At 40.9% G+C, this 15,660-nt stretch overlaps 1 protein-coding gene across 2 annotated transcripts in view; it reads right to left on the bottom strand.

Moving 5' to 3' along the window:
• RASA2 (RAS p21 protein activator 2) overlaps positions 1-15,660 on the bottom strand; it is a 99,924-nt gene that overhangs the window by 59,102 nt on the left and 25,162 nt on the right. For both annotated transcript variants that reach the window (XM_065410634.1, XM_065410635.1), the window contains exon 4: positions 13,880-13,974. In XM_065410634.1, coding sequence (XP_065266706.1) covers positions 13,880-13,974 — 95 coding nt within the window. The remainder of the gene's footprint in view (positions 1-13,879; positions 13,975-15,660) is intronic.

Below are 15,660 nucleotides of genomic sequence, written 5' to 3'. Positions count from 1 at the left end.
GTCTTTGCACCTATGGGAGGACACTGAGCTCCTTCTTGAATTCCTGTCTCATTCATAGAGGTCCCTTTCGTTGCCTGACTTCAAATCCAGAGGCACAGATCAACATCAAAACTAGGGTTAAGCGGACTTTGTTGTCAGTGCCGGGTCTTCCACTGGCTCTATCTTCTTTGCAGCAATCTTAGAAATTGCCAGTCTGCTTAATAGATGGTGGCTTGTCCATTAACAGGATTCTGGTGCTTGTTTCCTCCAGGTCTGATGAGACCTTCATGGACTACTCCAGAAGGTGGAGTTTCAGCTTTGCATCTCAATATGGGAATCCTCACAGAGGGATAAGCATACAGGGAATCAGGGTGACCAGACAGCAAATGTGAAAAAATCAGGACAGGGGTGGGGGGTAATAGGAGCCTATATAAGAAAAAGGCCCAAAAATCAGGACTGTCCCTATAAAATCAGGACATCTGGTCACCCTAGGTTATCTACTTGTAATGTGCAATTCCCCCAGGCAGAAGAGCCACCTATATTGCCTGTCCTTCAGGGAGGGATTAGTCCCTGGCAGGATGGACAGGGCTTGAAGCCCACAGGTTTCAAAGCCACTACTTGAGAAGCCCTGTATGGGGGGGGGGGGGGGGGGAGGAGGGGAGAGGAGGCCTGACCAAAAAAGTACAGTCCAGACCATTAATAATCAGTTCATGGCATTCAAAACAGGAGATCTGAAGATTTGTAGAACATTTTGAAGTTCAATCCGAGTTGAAAACTAGAGGGTTGAACACTCACCAGGATCCGTCTTGCTGCCACAGGCAATAAGGAAACTGAGGAATGATCATGGCCAGCCCACCATTCACTCCCTCAAATGGGATCCTGAGGAATCAAAGGGCAATGTGCAGCCCTGATGGACACTGCTATTAAAAAAAAAAAAATCCAGTCTTGCATGCACGAGGCACATGTGCACCTAGAGTGGGATCCACAATGACATAGCCAAAGACTATCCAGTTTTGTCAGCATAACAGCTTAAACAAAAGCCACAACACCAAGTGGAAAATGAGTTTGTGCCATACCTGCTATTCTATGTAGCCATGTCTATCTGTGGATTCTGGGGGCTTGTCTACACTTACTGGGGGAATTGATGCGCAGCGATCAATGCTTCAGCAGTTGATTTAGTGGGTCTAGTGAAGACCTGCTAAATAGACTGCAAATCACTCTCCCGTCAACTCCTGTACTCCACCGGATTGAAAAGAGTAAGGGGAGTCAACGGGAGAGTGTCTCCTGTTGACATCGTGTAGTGTAGACCCTGCGAGAAATAGATCTAAGCTACATCCATTTGACTTACGCTATTCATGTAACGCAAATTGCATAGCTTAGATCGACTTTTCACTGTTGTCGAGACAAGGCCTGGGAAAATCTGGGCTGCTATTCTAAGGTGCCTCAGCAAGGGACAGAGTGTCCACAGGTCATACACATCGGGTGGGGGGAGCACAGCAGAAAACATACAGGGCACTGCACTTTGGGATGTATATTACTGCAGAGCCAGGAAGAAGGAAAAATCAGCCAAACAACCAAAAACCCCACAACCCTTTACCTGGTTTGGTTTTGGGGGTTTGTGTGCTTTTTGGGGGGGAGGAGGTCATGGAAAAAGCCTTCTGTAGGGCTTGCTGGATCCCTAGGGATAGCTAACACTGTGAACCAAAGTAGGCCTTGTCAGAATAGTAACACTTAGGTAGCAGCTAACCATAGGGTAACCAGATAGCAAGTGTGAAAAATCGGGATGGGGGTGGGGGGTAATAGAAGCCCATATTAAAAAAAGCCTCAAATATCGGGACTGTCCCTATAAAAATTGGGTCATCTGGTCACCCTAGCTAACCAAGTAAGCACCTTCCTTACTAGAGAGGATGGTACAAGAACACACCGACCTCTCAAGAGATGTTACAAGGACACAGACCCTGTGTAAGATAGGGATGGAAGGTGTATAATGAATGAGGCAGGGAATTGCAAGAAGAGAAAGGATTGTTTCCTGGTTAAGGTAGTTGAGTTTAGCCCTGGAGAGCTGGATTGTGTCCCTGCCTGTACTACAAAATTCCTTTGTGATGCTAGGCAAGTCATGTGAAAAAAAAGTTTTTCACAGGTGATGACTAACTGCATGTCCTTCATTTTCTGGGTAAACCACTTTAGACTCGAGTCTGATTTGCAGAAGTGGTGAGCATTCACAGCTACCGCTGAAGTCAACAGGAGTTGTGTTCTGGATGTATAAAATGCTATACAGTAAGAACTCTAAAAAAAAATTGGATCCTAGGCATCTCCAATTGGACACCCTAAAAATTAGTGTATACTTTTGACTTCAATCTCTCTGTGCCTCAGCTCCCCAGTTGTAAAATGGGGATAATACTCCAACTCACATGGGTGTGAGTGAAAATTAATGAATGTTTGTGAAGCACTCAGATTCTATAGTGGCAGAACCACAGAAATACTCATGAGGAAATTAGTAAGTCTGCCTTTAGAGTACTGTTTGGATGGTGTGCAGTAAATAAGGCCTGGAGCCACATAATGAATCATCAGGATAAACACTGAACTTCTACCAATTCTGTAAGAACCATCCATCCATCATGGGCTCTGAATGAGGCAGAGGTCCTGTGGAAAAAATAATGTGATTCTGTAATTAGACTGTATCAGTGACTATACATAAAGGGGCCAAATCAAATGTTTCACAGGCAACCTTAAATTTGGCATTTTCTAATCCTGAGTGCATAATTTTGTGGTAACATTCCTTTAGTGTATTTTTATGTAATTTACTACATTGTCTAGGAAAGCAAACTAGAACACACAAATTCCATAACGTGGAATCATACTGACTACTCATGTGGGTCATTGAAAGGATAAGAACTTTCAGATCTACAGCAAGGACCTCTACCACTTGAACTAGTGGAGTAATTGGTAATTGTAAGAGGCTGTTATCCTCTAATGTAGATAAGCCACTTTGCCAGTGTGTTTCACAGCTATTTGTTGGCAGCAGAGACTCAAGAAATCTGGGTTCAATTCCCAATTATTGAAGAGAATGTTCTTTAGTGGTTATAAACTTTTCTGCCTTTGTCCCTTCCTCTGCTCCTGCCTACTCCTTCCCAATCCTTACTCCACAGTCCTCCTTGTGCTGCTTCTGACCCCCCCTGCCTCTGTGTCAGGCTGCTTCTTCCTCCTCCACATTATCTGGGAGCCAGAAGTGAGGGGAAAGTGTCTGTGCTTTAAGTTCAGAAAAAACAATTGCAAGGGAAGTCCTGTTTTACCCCTTGCAGCCCAGGGAAGGAGCATGTCCAGAGATCTTTGAAGAATTTAGCTCTAACAAGTTTCTACTTGGCAGTGTGAACTGTTATTTTAAGAGGCTCAAAACTTGGCCAAATGAGGGCTGATTTTTACAGGGGTGGCAAAAGGCACTTCCCTGTTGTTAAGGCTGCACTCCTGCCATTTCAAATCCCTGATACAAAGCATGGAGGTGCTAGAGCTTTGAGGAAACTCTTGCAAGCATTTAACAAAAACCACCATGGACAAAATAAGCAATTCCCTCCAATCTCATGATTGGAAACAGCTGAACCATTTTAGCCGAAACTTTGAAAAAATAATTCAGCCTATAAAGTTTCAACCCTGACAACTAAAGGAAACTGAAAACAGTCTTATAATCGAAAGTGTTGGGCAACCTTAATTATAACCATCACTACCAGTTCTGCCTATAACAGGTAAGTGGATGCAATACATGCACACACAGAGAGGAAATGGAGACAATATTGGTCAGCATGATACACAGTGGCAGCAAATGATATTTTATTAAAATTTTGTGACACCATATTGAGCATCTGACGAATTGTCAAATCAGCTGCACATCACATCACTCCTCCTCCCTCTCCAACTACAGAGAAAGGTAGCATCATTTCCCTCTTTAAAGGAGGGGGCACCACTTTTCTTTCCCAGTGGTGAGAAGCAAGCATCTGCTCCCTGTTACTTTTCCCACACACCCCACCCAAACCAGCTTGTCCCCGGCAGGGTCTTTTACGGGAACTTTCTCAGCAGTTCAGTTTCCCAGTTTGGGGTGGGAGTGGTTGTTACTATCCTGCCACCCAGAGGAAGACCCAGCTGCTCCCCATCAATGAGTCCATTCTACTGTAAGCTCTGAAACATTTGATACTTCTGAAACATTGAGGAAGTTCATCATCTCCTAGACTTTTCCAGGTCTAGTTGTGCACCATCCATCTTCAACATTCACAGTGCAAGTTATATTCCCTTCCCTTTATATTATGCTCCAGTTTACATAAAAATGAACCAGCTACCCACTACATGCTAGTCACTTATCCAACTGTTAATTCTCCTCCAATTCACACTTTTGAGTAAGGCACAACTGCTCTCCTTTTTACTCTTGTACAGAGAAGACCTGTCCGCTGCACTGGTTCAAGTCACAGTTTATACCAGCACACCACATATACACTAGGGTTTGCACCAGCGCAGCTAAACAATGCTGACAGGCCTAGTGATCTCTCCACTTTTGAAAGCACACAAACTTCTCACGAGTTATTTAAAACAATAAAAAAAAAAAAAAAAAGAGCTCAAGCTTGGCAAAGCAGAATATAAACTGTTCTCAAAATTTTTATGTTGAAATTATTAACGAGACAATAACTGGTTCTTTTAACATAGTCCATTAACAGGTTTATCTAAAGACTTATGGTGATTAAATATGTGTAAGTTTAGATTACCTAAAAGTTTGCTAACAGATTCTATGGTGAGACACCACAAGTAAAGATTCATAAAGAACGGACTGCTCTGAGGAATTTGAGGAGTGGGTGGGAAGATACAAGATTGATTTTTACTAACTGAAACAAGCTACAACTTGACCTATAAAACACTGCTACTGTTGCTGCCCTATAATGACGATAAAACCCTTAGCTGAGCTTTTCCATACTTACATCAAAACATGTATACGTCAAATGTTTCATTTTTCTATGTTCTAAATCCTTTGGGGCAAAGGCTGTTTTCTGCTGTGTACATCATTGGACACATGGGAGAAGGAGAGGAGAGGTGGAGACTTAGAAGTTTCTTTCATAAGGAAGTTTCAATGGCAACTATTTTGGGATCACTGCCAAATATTTTGTAAACTTAATGTATTTGTCATTCAGTGCATGTAGTAAGAAAATATTTGTTGAGCCTTGTGTAAGCACAGAAATTATGTCATAAAAAACATTTACAGGGTGAAACAATGAGATATGAAAGACAATGCCAGTAATCTTAGAAAGAGCTCTTGAATGCCCAGTTAAGAGCCATCATTAATAGCGTTACTGTAACATTGTTAGGTTAAAGCTATCTGCAAACATTTTTATTATATATTATCCCGATTACTGATACAAGGGACTACACAACTTATGTGAAGTTTTTTGTTTTAAAACCATAGTGAATGGCTTACGGAACAAGCTAGTTAAGCAAACCGTAACTGGCTTAGTGGAAAACTTCGATTCAGAACCATACTAGCTGTATCCATACACCTACCTGCAGCTAACAAGATTTTATAGAATCACAGAAATGTAGGGCTGAAAGGGACCATTAGAGGTCATCTATTCCAGCCCCCAGAACCAAGTATACCTAGAACTTCTTGTTAAAAACCTCTAAGGATGGGGATTCCAAAGTCTCCTTGGTAACCTATTCCAGTGCGTAAATATTTACAGTTAGAAAGTTTTTCCCAATATCTAACCTAAATCTTCCTTGCTACAGGAAGGAAGGAAGGTTTACTTCTTGTCGTACTTTCAGTTGACATGGAAAACAATTGATCACGGTCCTCTTTATAACAGCCCTTAACATATTTGAAGACTTATTAGGTTCCCCTTCAGTCTTCTTTTCTCAAGGCTACAAATTCCCAGTTTGTTTGTTTTTAAACCTTTCTTTATAGGTTAAGTTTTCTAAGCCTTTTTATCACTTTTAGTGCTCTCCTGTGCTGAGCAGAGTGCAACAAATTACCTCTCATGTCTTGTCAAGAACAAAATCATGCCAGATCAACTTAATTTCCTTTTCTTGAAAAATTACTTGGCTTGTGAATAGGGGGGGAAATTGTAGAGGTGATATATCTCAATTTTTGTAAGGCTAATATACAGTCCCAGACAACATGCTCATAAGCAAACTAGGGAAATGTGGTCTAGGTGAAATTACTATAGAGTGGGTGCAAAGCTGGTTAAAAAAAACTTTACTCAAAGAGTCGTTATCAATGGTTCACTATCAAACTGGGAAGACTTATCTACTGGAGTCATGCACGGGTCTGTCCTGGGTTTGGTACTATTCAATATGTTCACTAATGAGTTATATAATGGAGTGGAAAGTACGCTTAAAATTTGTAGATGACAAACTGGGAAGGGTTGCAAGCATTTTGGAAGACAAGAAGGGAGTGAGAAACTGAAACAATGTGATCTGGGGTGTTCTGTCCTTTACAAGGCAGTCAGACTGCTTGGGATTTCCATATTGCCTCGAAGAATCTGCTGTGGAAGAAAACTGAGGATATGGAGGTCTCCTCCTGTGGTTTCTTCCCCTTGTTTTGGGATTGTCAAGCTACCTAGGCAGAAGAGTGGATATCTCTGGAGAAACTGAGGGTGGAATTGTTTCCTTTTAGGAAGAAATGTATATTTCCAATTATTTCAAAGTGGCCCTTGAATCTTTGATCCTGTGGAGCTTCTCATCTGTTTTTTGGCAGAAGAACATAGGATACTCAAAGGAGAGATCCTCAATTGTCTGCTGGACCTCCTGTGGTAGACCTGACAATGGAAGCCAGGAACATCTGCACATAAATTATTGCAGATGCCATAGCTCTGGCTGCCAAATCTGCCCCATCTAAGGCAGCTGGCAGAGGCTCTAGCCACCAGTTTGCCTTCTTCTAAGACAGTCTGAAATTCCTGCCCAACATCCTCTGGCAACTTGTCTGAGAACGTCGTTACATGTTCCAGAAGGAGAAGTCATATCTGGCCAGTAAGACTTGCTTGTTAGAGATACAACACTGTAGGCCTGCTTTTGAATAAATATTTCTACTGAAAAGGTCAAGTCTCTTTGCATCTTTGTCCTTCAGGGTAGAAGAAGCCAGTCCCTGATTCACACCTTCTTCATTTACTGCAGAGACAACAAAGGAACCTGGCAACGGATGGTAATAAAAAATGCTCATAGCCTTGAAAGGACATGGTACCTTCTCTCGGTTCTCTTGGCTGTCAGAGGCAGAGAGGATGGTGTCGCTAAAGGAACTTGTACGCTCCAGAATGGCCTCCTGACTGAGAGAGCCATTCTAAAAGGGCCTTTGGAATCCAGCATGTCCATGATACTATGTGAACTCTCCTGGACTACCTCAACAGGGATATCAAGAGAGGCAGCTACTCTCTTTAAAAGGTCTTGGTAAGCCCTGTAGTCATCTTGGACCAGTGAGGTAACTCTGAGCTACACTCTCATCAGGTGATGACAACGATGAACGTAAAAGAGGCTGAGTCTGATCCTCCTGCAGTGTACTGGGTAGAAATTCCAAAGGTTGAAGGCCTTGAGGATTTTGCTCCGTACTGAGGTTTGGTACCAATGACATCCTCCTGGTATCTGGTAGGGATCTAAAAGTTGAGGAACTGGAAACAGGAGATATTCACCATGGGTTTCAATAGGGCCATGGGTATGGCATAGAACCCCCCCCCCAATCATGAGTGCTCCGAGATATTCTCTTTCATGTTGTCTCCGGACATGCAGTCCCTAACAGTAACGAAACTGTCTCAGTGAAGAAGGGGAATGCTGTCACCTCTCTCAAGAGGGCGGGGCATAAGAGCCTACCTCAGACTCGGAGAAAGAGCCTGAGTCCACTGTCCAGAGAGGTGCTGTATCAGGGGATATCAAGGTAGGTTTACCCTAGACTGCAACAGTAGAGAAAACACCAGATGGTCTGATACTTTATCACCCTACAGTACCAAGCCACTAGACTGAAGTAAGCCCATAGCTGGTGTTTGTGCATGCATTGGTACCAGGCGAGCTGTCTCCTATACCACTGGGAACTCCCACATCAAAGGCAGATTAGGTCTCACGTTGCTGCACACGCCTCTGAAATGGTTAGTACCAACAGACTCTTATTGCTGATCTTGTTGCACAGAAGTAGCTGGCACCATGGTGGGGGTCAGTCCAGATGGCCCCGGTTCTGGAGCTGGAGCCAAGGACCCCTGATATGAAGAGGTTGGTAGCAGGGATCATCTCATGCCAGAGGACCCCTTCCCTGGCCCTTCTGAACACTTATTGTTGGATGACACCAGGGACCTAGATTGTCTAGTGGACCTAAATCTCGGCTCCTTGGATAAATCCAACCTCTTGTGCTTCTTCTTTGACATCAGGGAAGGGGACTGGTGCCAGTGTCCCAAGGCAATATCTGGAGGGGCACTCCGCACTGATGCTGAAGCAGTCAATGTATTTCCCAAGCAGGAAGGGTGAACACAGGGCAGGATGTGATGCAGCCTCGCTTCTCTGCCTTTCAGTGCTTATAGTTTCTGCAAGTTTGGCAGCAGTCCCTAACGTAGTCTTAATTTTAAGGAAGTGGGACAAGATTCCCTCAACAGCACAGATATTTTGCAGCTGGCAAAAGGCTTAAATCTTGGAGACCAAGGCATAATCTGGTACCAGGAGTCAGCGACCCGTAACAAAAGGGAACAGACACTCCAATAAAATAATTTATGTCAATCTAAAAACTAACAAGTACCAACTATTTATAGAAAGATAGGATAAAGTTCCATGTAATGAGAGAAAGCTTGCTGAAGCAAGCCAACACGCTCCTACCTCTAACAACAGCTGGGGCTTCGGACAAGGCAGCGAAGGGCACATGCACTGCCCTGATGGAGATTTTTCACTTAGCATAGTACTGAACTCTGGTGCACTGGGAGTACACATAACTGAAGTGGAATGTACATGTATAATCAAAGAACTCCTCTAATGTGTAATCTTGCTAACAGCCTGTGTCCTCTCCCTCCCCTCAAACTCTTTGAAGGAAAAATATTCATGACAGTTCAACTGTTAGGTCTTTATGGATGTGAAGGTTAATTTACATAACATGCATATCGGAGACACTAAGCACACAAGTATAAAATAATCTGAACATTGTCAAAAATACTAGAGAACCCCCATAGAGTTAAAGCAAAAACCTCAAACACACAACGCTACTTATCAGCTCAAAAAAAGCAGTAAGTAAAACACACACACCTTTCAACATGCTTGGAAAGTGTTCTGGGGCTCCAAGACAAGTTATGTAATATTCTTATGGCATTATGGCATGTATTAAAAATAGTCCTATGTTTATTTCAGAGTCACTGTACACACACCTCCCCATCAAGTTGGGGAGATTCCATCTCACAGTGGCAGCTTCCCTCTAAATTTTCAACTATACTTAAGAAAATAAGAATGTTCACACTGTCAGATCAAAGGTCCATCTAGCCCAGTATCCTGTCTTCTGACAGTGGCCAACAACAGGTGCTTCAGAGGGAATGAACAGAACCATCAAGTGATTCATCTCTTGTAGCCCATTCCCAGCTTCTGGCAAACAGAAGCTAAGGACACCATCCCTTCCCATCCTGGCTAATAACCATTGATGGATCTATCCTTCATGAATTTATCTAGGTCTTTTTGAATCCTATTAGAGTCCAATGCAAATTCACACCACTGGCTTATTCCAGCTTCTCGGCACATTTCAGTCTTCTCTAGCTCAAATTCTAACCTTTTTCCTTACTGTCCCCTACATTTTGCTTCCACAGTAGCCAGAATGTCATCCACTGCAACCTGGAAATATTTGTGAGCGCACAAACCCAAACCACCAGGATCTGGTTAACTTGGGGATTCCCACTACTTGACACTATTAGAAGACATGAGTATCATTTTAAGAGTTCAAGGTCATCTTTTCTTGGCAGCAGGGTATGCAGGCTAGAGGTATGGGTTTGCTCCCACAAAGAGGATCCTCAGAATAGATGTGCAGCCAATCATTTTTCTGTAGTGCTATACAGTAGATTTTCAGAGTTATAAATACCTGAGGAATGGAGGTTGTTCATAACTCTGAAATGTTCTTAACTCTGAACAAAACATTATACTTTTTTCAAAAGTTTACAATTGAACATTCACCTAATACAGCTTTGGAACTTTACTATGCAGAAGAAAAATGCTGCTTTCCCTTTATTTATTTATTTTTAGTAGTTTAGGTTTAAACACAGTACTGTACTGGCTTTTTTTGTCTCTGCTGCTGACTGATTGCATACTTCTGGTTCTAAACGAGGTGTGTGGCAGATTGGTCATTTCATAACTCTGGTGTTCGTAACGGAGGTTCTTCTGTACATCCAAGCCAGGCTTGCAAGCCGACTTGGGGCATATGTTCAAACTTCCCTTTCTCCAGGAGAGATCTAAGCACTGTATGTGAAGGCTAGTGAACTTCACTCAGAAGCACAATGTTTCAGTTGCGCTGCATTCTAGCAAATTTGTTTCTGAGTGAGGGTACGGGAAGAACCTAAGAAAATTTTTATACTACTACTTCCCATCTGCAGAACTTTGACAAGGTAAAAATCTGGACCCTTCCCAATGTCTTTGACACTTGACTCTCAGTACATGCAAGACGGTTGAGACTATGAATTGTGTAGCAGGGGCCATCTCCACTTCATCTAAAATACAGCCATTCAAATTAGTTAAATAGAGATAGTAAAGGAAAAATAATTAAAACTTTGAAATTGTTTCCATTTCACAGTGCTCACAATGGGGCAACAAGTTGTTGGGGGTTTTTTTCAAATTTTTGAAGATGCAGGTTAGTGTGGTTCCCCCCCCCTTTTTTTTCCCCTCTCTTTTTGGCCACTGACAGCAGTAAATGAGCAGTGTATCCAGGGTTCCCCCACCCCAACACACTTTTTATTCCCTTCTGCTTTCATTTTTCCTTTTTCCACGGTAACATTTCAAAGTGTTTCCACCTTTTTAAAAAGTTTTTTTCACTTTTTAAAGTAGAAAGAAGAAAAAAAACAAACATCAATTCACTATTAAATTCAGTGGCAAAAAAAAAAAAAAAAAAAAAAAAAAAAAAAAAAAAAAGGAAAAATTCTGAAAAGGTTAGTGACCAAAAACTGGAAAAAATGCTGCTTATATTTTTTAATTGCTCATCAAAAATGACATTTTCCCTTATGAAAATGTACTTTAACAAGAAATTTAGAATTTCCAGTTCTAAGTCAGTCATGTTCTTAACGTTAACTGAAAAGGAATCAGAGGCCTGATATCAGTTCAGAAACTCTGTAAATAATTGTCAGTTAGGGGTACTTTTTCCACCAGTGTAGTTATACCAGTATACAAAACACCTTTATATCAGAATAACTGGATCCATATTACAGAAGGTTATAATGTTTTAATTATACTGGTATAGTACAGCTTTTGTCTGTAGACAAGCCCTAAAATTAGAAGAAAATTTAAATGGTAACTAAAGCAAACTTGCAAAGGTGTTTCAAGACTAACTTGGACTGTCCACCAAACTTTTAATGTGTGGGCTAAAACCAAAGCCTTGTTAATAGTTCAAAACCCAAGATAGATATTGCCTTTATTTTTATGAGCTTTTACCTTCCTGTGCTCCAAATTGCCACTGTGGCCCAAATAGCATAGAGCTATTGGAACCACAGGTTTGCAGATAGGTCTACCGTCTCTATCTTAACAGCATCACCTAGCTTCTTGCCTTAGAGAAGTCTTATTAACCCCTCTGAGGGCAAATTTAAGAACTTTTTACTTCATAAAGATATTTGCTATGCATTACCATGTGGTTCTCTTCTCTGATTTATCTTTCTACTGAATATTTATCAGGATTCAGTGATATTTCCAATTCTAGTTTATATTCAATATTTTTGAGCTGTTCTAGAAATTGTCAAAATTTGCTGAAATACTGTGATGTTTTGCATAGTTATTTTCACTTATCTAAAAACCATGTGGCAAACAATGCACTCCCCACAGAAATGGTAAAATGCACTGCTGGTAGTATAGTGCAAAAGAAATCAAGATATTTTTTTTCTTATTAACAAGCTTAAGTACTTCATGGCTCCATCTAGTTTTTCTGCATCTGCAAATTGTATGCCAGAACACAGAACATCTCTATAGTTAATTAGAATTAGCATCTCTATTGCTGACATTTCCTAAATAGGTGTTAATGTTATATTAGTGATGGCCAACATTTTGCCTATGTATGAAATTTAGGTTATTCATCAGGCATATGGTAAGCACAGCTTCACTAAATTAATAAAGGTAGAAGAGAAAAAAAAGCCCAAGAGCAAAAGTGTATCCTGAATACACCAAAGGAACATATGCTACTTCAGTGCCATGTCATCCAGCTGCACTCAGAATTAGGGATGGGAGTCAGGTGGAAAACAGCAGAGAACAGATGGCTAAGTGCATAGTCTGAAGAGTGGATGGTATAGAAAAAGCGGCATTTACAAGCCGCTTTTGGAAGAAGTGAACATTTCCTGCATTGTTATTTGAGAGAGCAAAGTTTGCTATTTTTCTGTATCTAGAACACTATACACTAAAGTTGTTTATGAACAGCTTCATATTTGCTTAATACATGTAGAGTATACAGCTAAAAGCAAGCTACTGTTCCACGTATTTCTTTGCAAATAAGAATCAAGTGCGATACCCACTTAAACCAAAGAAGGAATGACATTTCCACATTCTGAATGGCTTTCTGGGAGAAGGGTATGGTTGATTAGCACTCACATGGTACTGGGGGGAAGAATGAAACACTAAATTAAGCAATGTTTTGATTTGTTCTAATAGTATACGATATTAATTCAGATGTTTCTTTGAACAAAGACAGATTTTTCCAACAAGTTTGGGCACACAACTCTGTGCCTACCTGCATGCCCAGGTAATGTAATTCTACATGTGTAAAATTACAATGCACAAGTGGATAATTCTGGGTATTAACATGCCTACCTTATTTGAAAATCTCACCCATAGATCCCCCTTTTACAGAAAGTTTAATCCTCCTGACCAGATTAACTGAAGGGTTGTGGGTCCTGTCCTTGTGTAAGTTTGAGAAAATCTTACTAAGTTTTTTTTAATATATAAAAATAACCACAGCAGCAACATTCTAAAGGAGGTTCTCAAGAGCCTCCTGTTGAATGTTCTCCATCAAATTGAAAGGAGGACTAATGCAATTTCCCTGCTTACAGTAGAATTCAACTCATCTCTAGGTGCTGCTAAGACAACGCTGCCAGCGGAACTTAACTCATAGGCTCAAGAAGAGAAAAATTATTTTTGGAATGTACCCAGTGTCAGGTATTTAAAAAAAACACTCCACAGGAAGGGCACCCCAGAATACTCCAACCCGGAGGTCCTTCAAACACCATTTCAAATTACATATATCAAACACTGTGCTATACTACCAAGACACTTAAATGGAAAAAACAAAACAAGTTTGTATATTTCCCAGTTCTTCACCCCTCCTCTCTGCAAGCACATGCCTTTTGCACAATGTTTTTAAGTCAATATATATTTGTAATGTAAAGAAATACACTATCTTTTTCTGGCACACACACACACACACACACACACACACACACACACTCTTACTATAATTTTCCTACCAAGATTGCTCTCTCAGTCACGTTACTTCTTGAAAAGCTGTCATGAGAAACAATACAACATATCCATTTTAGAAATGCATGGATATTACTATTAGAAATGAAGCAGGCACTTAAACACAAAAAAATATTTTTGGAATGTACCCAGTGTCAGGTATTTAAAGTTACAGAAATCACCCAGGTGCTCCCCAAATCTGTAATTCCTAAAAATACTTATCTTACTGCAACTAGAACTTTTACCATGTATGTAACATTTTTTCTTTAATTTTGACATTAATAGTTACCTGGACCTCTGAATTAGAATCAACAGGCTGAAGCAAAAACCATGTCTCTTTGCTGGTATATTTGCATAAGTCCTCTTTTTTGATTGCTACCTTTCCTACAGAGAAAAAAAAAAAAAAAAGAGTGTGATAATGTAAGAAACTGACTTTCCCATGGAAGCATTAGATATTGCTTTTAATAAGAGATGACTTCAATTTAAAATCTAATCTTTAAAAAATTCAAGTTAACATTGTAAGACACAAAAAGTGGCAAATGTACTATAATTTTTAAAATTCTTTGCTCTCCTTTGATGCTGTACGAAAGACCCAAACAAATAAGGGAAATTACCCTTGTAGGGAAAACAGTGAAAAAGGACTATACAAAAACAGTAAACAAACTGGAGGAAGAAATATCTCTTTAATTGCACTCATTACCTTGGATGTGACAAGTAACAATACTAGGTAAAATTAAACTTCTGCTTGAAAACAAGTTAATATGTCCCTTTAAATGCTAAACAAAATTAATGTTTAAGAGAACAATAAAGGTGCTGAAGAAGGTTTAAAAAATAGAAAATTAAAGGTAGATCGCTTTTGCACTGGATTGCTATTTGAAAAGCGATTATACCAAATTATCTGGCACAAAGTATTTCCTTCCTCAGTTCAAGTAATGTGAAGTAACTATTTCCACTGAACACTTAACTAGAGTTTTTAAAAGAACTATTTATCCAAAGAGTCTTCACAAAAGCAGTGGCAAAAGGGCAATTATACAGTGAAAACAGTTCATTTCCTTTCATTTTATCAGGTAAGCCTACTCATGTAAAACATTTTGCAGCATATGTACCTTTTAGCCATTTCATGACAAAACTAAAATGTCTTAGGAAGTCTTCAGCAAATTAAAAAAGTCAGTACTTCCACTACATATCTCCAAATACAAACAATGATCCAAATATTTTGTTGGCATGGAGTTGTAGAAACCAAAGGGCAAATTACATATTTTTTCTGAAATGCACTGAATATGGTGAGTAATTATATTAAGTTGTTCTATCACCCTCCAAAAGGGCCAAGTTAGAATAGGACAAAATTAAGCAGACTCCTGTACCCAATATAGAATAGTACTGTATTTTAATTATTTTAAACTGTGTGCGGAGATAAAAATTGTCTGTACAACCCCCCAAAAAAACAAAAACAAAAACCCCACACTGCATCTTTAGACCATGGGCGGGCAAACTATTTGGCCCGAGGGCCACATCTGGGAATAGAAATTGTATGGCGGGCCATGAATGCTCACAAAATTGGGGTTGGGGTGTGGGCTCTCGGGGGGGGGGCAGAAATGAGGAGTTCTGGGGGTCGGAGGGGGCTCAGGGCTGGGACCGAGAGGTTCGGAGGGCAGGATGAGGATCAGGGCTGGGATGGGGCTGAGGAGTTTGGGGTGTAGGAGGGCGCTCTGGGCTGGGAACGAGTGGTTGGGGTGCGGAAAGGGGTACAGGCTCTGGCTGGGGGTGTGGGCTCTGGGGTGGGGCTAGGGATGAGATTTTTTTTTGCCCCAGATCCCTAAATGGCCCCCCTTAAAAGGACTGAACTCACCTGGGTTTAGCAGGCCAATGCTCAAACCACTGAGCTACCCCTCCCTCCCAGGATTGGTCCTGCTTTGAGCAGGGGGTTGGACTAGATGACCTCCTGAGGTCCCTTCCAACCCTGATATTTCATAATTCTATGATTCTATGAGTGGTTTGGGGTGCAGGAGGGTGCTCCGGGCTGGGACTGAGGGGTTTGGAAGGCAGGAGGGGGATCAGGGCTGGGGTAGG

The sequence above is a fragment of the Emys orbicularis genome, chromosome 9 (genome assembly GCF_028017835.1).
Source record: "Emys orbicularis isolate rEmyOrb1 chromosome 9, rEmyOrb1.hap1, whole genome shotgun sequence".
NCBI classification, from domain to species: domain Eukaryota; kingdom Metazoa; phylum Chordata; order Testudines; family Emydidae; genus Emys; species Emys orbicularis.
This window is presented reverse-complemented; position numbering and strand designations above follow the sequence as displayed.